The 5,890-nt window shown below is 66.4% G+C and overlaps 2 protein-coding genes across 2 annotated transcripts in view; one reads left to right on the top strand and one right to left on the bottom strand.

Annotated features, from left to right (window-relative positions):
* The window catches only part of CRELD2 (cysteine rich with EGF like domains 2), an 8,134-nt gene extending 7,081 nt beyond the window's left edge, over positions 1-1,053 (bottom strand). The window contains exons 1-3 of the mRNA XM_023521171.1: positions 783-1,053; positions 379-476; positions 208-230 (exon numbers count right to left, since the gene is read on the bottom strand). Coding sequence (XP_023376939.1) covers positions 208-230; positions 379-476; positions 783-911 — 250 coding nt within the window. The 5' untranslated portion in view covers positions 912-1,053. The remainder of the gene's footprint in view (positions 1-207; positions 231-378; positions 477-782) is intronic.
* A 215-nt stretch (positions 1,054-1,268) lies between these two features.
* Positions 1,269-5,890, top strand: part of ALG12 (ALG12, alpha-1,6-mannosyltransferase) — a 7,385-nt gene continuing 2,763 nt past the window's right edge. The window contains exons 1-6 of the mRNA XM_011376432.2: positions 1,269-1,424; positions 3,747-3,958; positions 4,032-4,164; positions 4,429-4,602; positions 5,208-5,402; positions 5,748-5,856. Coding sequence (XP_011374734.1) covers positions 3,791-3,958; positions 4,032-4,164; positions 4,429-4,602; positions 5,208-5,402; positions 5,748-5,856 — 779 coding nt within the window. The 5' untranslated portion in view covers positions 1,269-1,424; positions 3,747-3,790. The remainder of the gene's footprint in view (positions 1,425-3,746; positions 3,959-4,031; positions 4,165-4,428; positions 4,603-5,207; positions 5,403-5,747; positions 5,857-5,890) is intronic.

Raw genomic sequence — 5,890 nt, 5'->3', positions numbered from 1 at the left:
GGCCAGGGGGAGGCGCCCCTCGGTAGGGACGTCCTGAGGCCCCACCTGGTGGCACTTTAGTGAAAAAAGACCCCCAACAAACACATTGGGGGGGGTGGCCGTAATCGGCAATGAGCAGAGAATTAAACCGCGGGCGGCAGTGGGGGCAGAGAGGCGCCTCTAGCCTCAGGGTGACAGGACGTCAGGGCTGGGGTCCATGGGGGAAACCCTGAAACTGGCAGGACAGAGAGCTGTGGGGGAGGGGGAAGCCAGCAACGGCTCACATGGGTGGGACTCCCGCTCCAGTCCAGAGGACAGGTGACCGCACTGAGGGGACCTTCTGCGCCTGTCATCCGCGTGGCTGACAACGTTCACGGGAACAGGGCCGGTGCTCAGGGCAGGGTGGGCGCGCACCTGAATTCATACTTGGACAGCGACTTTTCCTCCCAAGCCGTGTTCCCACCGCCGAAATTCTTCTTGGCGGTGTCCGCCATTCCCTGCAGGGAGAGAGTGAGCACGGGGCTCGCGCTGCTGCCCCATCCTGCCGGGGGGGATCCAGGTCCATCACGGAGGTGGCCCCGTTCACTGCAGGGGGTGACCCCGGGACCATCTTAGGGGTGACCCTGGCCTATGGCGGGGGCGACCCTGGTCCATATGGTAGTGATCCCGTTCGCCGCGGGAGGTGACCCTGGGTCCATGACCCTGGGTCCATGACGGGGTGACCCCAGTCCATCGCGGGGTGACCGGGTCCGTGTCCCCGGTCCCGCCGCCCCCGGCTCCGTGTCCCGCAGGGCCCGGCCCACCTGGTTGAACTTGTCCACCAGCTCCTGGCAGCGCGTGCAGGGCGTCGGCTTACTGGAGGCCGCTCCCGGCGGCGGCGGCAGCAGGAGCGACAGCAGCAGCCCCAGCGCGGCCAGGGCCAGCGGGCGCATGGCGGGCCGAGGAGGGCAGCGCTGCGAGGACGCGGCCGCGCGGACTCTGGCCGAGGTCCGGCGGGTACGGCCGAGCACTCCGGCCTCCGGCCGCCCACCGGCTCCGCGGCGCTAGCGGTTCCCGGGGCTACTTGACGGCGCCGGGCGGGGCCCCGCCCCCCGCCAGCCCTCGCGCCGCTATTGGTCGGCAGGTTCCGCCCTGTCCCCATGTGGCCCAATCCGGGCTCGCCACGAGAAGCGGCCAATAGGAAGGCCCCGGGTCAGCGTCCCGCTGGGAAGGGGTGGGAGCAAGGACTGCGAGATCCGAGCCCGCCCCTCGCGAGCGCCTCCCTCGGCGGCCATGTTTACTCCGGGCAAGGGGGAGGGCTCCGGCCGCGATGGCGCCCTGGCTTTGGCGGTCATGTTAGCTTCGGGCAAGAGCTTCGCCTCGGTCCTCGGTTTCCGCTGCCCCGCTTCCGGCCCACGGCAGTCGAGACGGCCGCGCTCTGAGGAAAGGCGCCGCGGGTGAACGAGGTCAGCGCGCGCTGCCGCGGCCGGGGCTCTCAGGGTGGGCGGCGGGAACCCCGAGCTCTTGCTTCCGCAGCGCCCCTGCAGCCTCCCGGTGCGCGGGCACAGGGGGCGGCGCCGGGCCTCTCACCTGGAGGCCCAGGAATCTGCATTTCCCACGTGTCCCGGCTGGGCACTGGAACCCTGGTTTCAATGAGAACTAAGATGAGCATTAACTGAGCTCCAGTAGGACGTACCCGCCAGAAAAGGGCACAAATGACACAAAATTTTCTCCGGTCTGGCTGATAGCTGGCCAAATTTGCACCAGATTTGTTTCCAGCTAAGGGATCAATAACTTGAACGTCCGAGTTGACCAGTTTCAGCAGAGGCCTTAGGACGTGAATTGAGGGGACAAGCGGGCCTTTGTAGGCTGTCCCTAATCTGAGATGCCATTCTCCTGGAAACTGCCCTTTCTGCAGTCACGGTGTCTCATTAACCACTTGAACAGCTGCGAGCCGGGGTGGACCAGTGCACACGCAGACGTCCCCTCGCTCTCTGCCCGGCGGGGGGTTGACCGCGGTCCTGCACTGCTGGTGTCCCCTCTGGCTTCCCGTGGTCGTGCGTGAGCGTCGGGCTTACACTCGGTGCTGCCAGCGCCTTCCGAAATAAGCTGCTCTGCAGTTGTCTTCCGCCGTTGGCCGTCGGCGCAGGGCGCACTCGCGTCTGGGGAGGAGCCCCTGGGGCCCGGCGCACAGGCCCCACCCGGGCAGCGCGCTTCCCCACGGGGGCGGCCCTGGGCAGAGTGGTAGAGTGGGGTCCGCCGGACAGCTGCGAAGCCTGTCAGGTTCCCGCCAAGCGGCGCGGCGCAGCTGTTCCCACGTCTTGGCTGTTAGAGACGCTTCCTACTTCGTTAAACCTCCGCCACCCGCCACCCCCCACCCCCGCCGCGGCAGGAGCGGGAGACAGTGCGGTGTTCCGCGGTCCCCGCGGCTCTCCTGGAGAGGAAGGCAGTCACGTGTTTTTACTGAAAACGTGAGCTGGTGTGATCAGATCCACGCAGAAGAGTTTTTACCGACTTTCGGCTGGTTCGTTGAGCACCTGCTATGCGCCAGGCTCTGCCGAGAGAGCAGTGAGCGAGCCTGGCGGCCCTGCGGACACTGCGCCAACCGTGGGGGGGGAGGGGGGACAGTCAGAGGAGGCCTCTGGTCTGCACATTTGGGCACCTCACGATGACCAGGGTGCACTCTCCTTGCTGAGGTTGCAGTGGGGATCGGCCCAGAAACAAACCAGAAAAGTGCCCCCTGGAGGAGCTCACAGTTTAGAGAGAGAGAGACAAGCTGGACGTGCCTCTTTCCGCAGTCAAAAGAGAAAAGCTTCCAGGACTGTGAATGAGGGGTGATCCGAACCCCGAGAGGCCTCCCTGCCCTCCTTCCGCCTCACCGCCACCCCGGTGCTGGGCGGGGTTCCGGATGCTCCCCGTTTCGCGCTGACTCCCGCTAGCTGCCTCTGGAGGGTACACGCTTGGTAAATGCCCCTCCAGCCAGAGCAGCTGCCGCCGGCAGTGAGTGCCCGGCTCTGCCCTTCCACTCCCGGCCCCTCTGGCCTCGGTCAGACGAAGTCAGGCCTGTTTGGAGAGAAGCCGGACACACAGGAGGGAATGTGCCGTCTTCCCTCCCCAACGTGACAGGTGGAGGTCGTCCGAGGAGGAAGCGGCTGGGCACTTCCATGGTTTTCTCGCCATGAGTTCCCCCAGATCGTCCTGTTGGTATCTGTGTGATCCATTTGGTCATGACCACCTGAACCTCTCAAGGACACGTCATGCTTTGTGCCACCCATGTGTTCAGGTCCACAACCAGCGTGGTGCTCCCTGGGGGCTGTGGGTGCCCCAGGGTAGGGTTCAGAAGGCCGTGGCCAGGTGTCCACAGCCCCGTCCCTCCATGTCTGGGGCGCTGGGGCTTCTCCGGCTGCCCCGTGTCCCCTCCCGCCCTCCAGGCTCACGGTCCCCCTCCAGGCTTGGCCGAGATCACAGGGTCTGAGCCGCGTTTTCCTCGCTGTCCTGTTGAGTCCAGTGCCCCCAGCACAGGGCCCACCTACTGCCCTCCAGAGGCCGAGCTGGGGCTGCCCAGGGCTGAAGGCTTCTTCCTGGAGAAGCCCGGCTCAGCGCGAGGTGGCCGCCCACCGTGCGAGGGCTCCCCGAGCATGCTTCTCTGCAAAGCGTCCACTTGAGCGTTTTCGGGTTACAGAAGTTGTGACGCTAGATCAGAGTGTGGCCGCTTGCCCTTGACCCAGGGCTCCCGATGTCAGCGTGAGCGTGAGCTTGAAACGGGACCTTTGCTTTCATTCTTTCAGTGGCGGAGCTGATGGTGGACGACGGTGCGTGAAGGGGACGCTCAATGGCCGGGAAGAGACCGTCTGGCTCGGGCAGGCAGCGCTGGCTGCTGGGGCTGCTGGTGGCCGTGGCCGCCGTCCACCTGGTCGCCTGTCCCTACACCAAGGTGGAGGAGAGCTTCAGCCTGCAGGCCATGCACGACCTGCTCTACCACCGGCTGGACGTGGACAAGGTGAGGACCCGCGCCCATGACCAAGCCGTCCCCGCATCCCGGGGCCTCTGCTGACCTCCCCCTCCGCCTGCAGTATGACCACCTGGAGTTCCCCGGCGTGGTGCCCAGGACGTTCCTCGGGCCGCTGGTGGTCGCAGCGCTGTCCAGCCCTGTGGTCTGCGTGCTGTCCCTGCTGGACATGTCCAAGTTCTACTCTCAGCTGATAGGTGAGGGCGGGCCCCTCGGCAGGGGCAGATGGACCGCTGTGGGATCGGTCCGGGGGAGGCTCCTTCTCAGGAATGTCCGACTGCTGTCCTAGCTGTCCTCGGCCACTCAGCGTGGCGGTTCAGAGCACTGACCACCGCGTCAGTCTCAGAGACCTGCTGGGCGCGGGTCTGACTCCCCGCCGGCCGCGCACTGTCGCATCTCGGACGTGGTTCCATTGAGTGGTGGTCAGCACATCGGCTTTACATTGTCGCCATGTCGTGCAGTCAGAGCGGTGCTCGGGCTCGCTGTGATTTTCGGACTCTGGGCTTTCCAAAAAGAAGTGAGACGGCAGTTTGGGGCCACGGTGGCCACTACGTTTTGCTGGATGACGGCCACACAGTTCCACATGATGTTCTACTGCACGCGGACGCTCCCCAACGTGCTGGCCCTGCCCGTGGGTACGTAGCTGCCGAGCCCCTCGGACCCGCGGTGGCCCCGTGCCTCCCACTCACTGACAGGTGTCCGTACAGGCGCATCTGCTGGGCGAAGCTGCTCCCGGCAACAGGACGGCCCGTGACAGGGAGCAGATCTGTTCTCAGCGCTGGCTTGGGGTGCCCTTCCCATCGAAGGGTGCACGTGGGTGGGGGCGCGTCCACTCCAAAGGCTGCCTGGGAGGGTGTTCGTTGTGTGGGACCTGGGTGGCAGGGTCCAGAAGGAGTGGACGTGAGCACTGGAGGATGGGCCGTGTGCGGGGCAGGTGGGCAGCTCTGAGTTCTCAGGGGTGTCCCACGCTGCCGGGAGGGCCACCAAGCACTGGGGGGCCATCAGCATGCCCAGGCAGGGGTCCTCTGCGGACACAGGATATGCTGAGGGCCTGGCTGTGGCAGGACTGGGTGCTGGGCAGGGGAGCCGGAGGCAGGTGGTGGACTTGGCCTTGGGGGTCAGGGCTGTGGGGGGCCGGGCGGGGGCCGTGGGGGTCCCGGCGTCTGGGCCAGAGCGGCGTGCGCGGCCCTCGGGAGTCCGTGGCTGTCATCGAGGCACACGCCGTCTCCTGTGCCCGCAGTGCTGCTGGCGCTGACGGCCTGGCTGCGGCGGAGCTGGGCCCGCTTCATCTGGCTCTCGGCACTGGCCATCCTGGTCTTCAGAGCCGAGCTGAGCCTGCTCCTCGGCCTCGTGCTGCTGCTGCTGCTGTGCACCGGGCGCGTCTCCGTGGCCCAGGTCCTGCGCCATGCCCTGCCAGCCGGCGTGCTCTGCCTCGGTGAGTGGGGGCCGCGCCTGGTCTCGTTCAGAGGCGAGAATAAACTTGGGAGGGTTTGTTTCCTTCGAGTGACCGCGCCCCCACCGTCGGTCCTCGGTCCTCGGCTGCCCCTCCCCCTGCGGCCGGGCCCTGTGCGGGCTCACGGGGGCCGCAGGAGGATGCCAGGGGAGCAGAGGCCCCGACGCGCCAGCTCCTCTGCGTGTAGCTGCGGTGACCTGCAGTGCCTGTGCCGATGGGGCTGCTCCGTGGGGACACTGGCCTGTGACCTGGACTCGGCAGCGCTGGAGCCTGGGCTTCCCGGAGGCCGTGCTCTGGCCTGAGCAGAGCTTTGCTTTACGCTGCCAGGGCTGACGGTGGCTGTGGACTCCTGGTTCTGGCGCTGCCTCGTGTGGCCGGAAGGAAAAGTTCTTTGGTACAACACCGTCCAGAACAAAAGTTCCAACTGGGGAGTATCCTTTCCGTGTCTCTGAGGGCTGGCAGGGCAGGGC

This window comes from Pteropus vampyrus, unplaced genomic scaffold (genome assembly GCF_000151845.1).
Source record: "Pteropus vampyrus isolate Shadow unplaced genomic scaffold, Pvam_2.0 Scaffold299, whole genome shotgun sequence".
Lineage (NCBI taxonomy): Eukaryota > Metazoa > Chordata > Mammalia > Chiroptera > Pteropodidae > Pteropus > Pteropus vampyrus.
The sequence above is the reverse complement of the archived record's forward strand: the minus strand, read 5'-3'. Positions and strand labels throughout refer to the sequence as shown.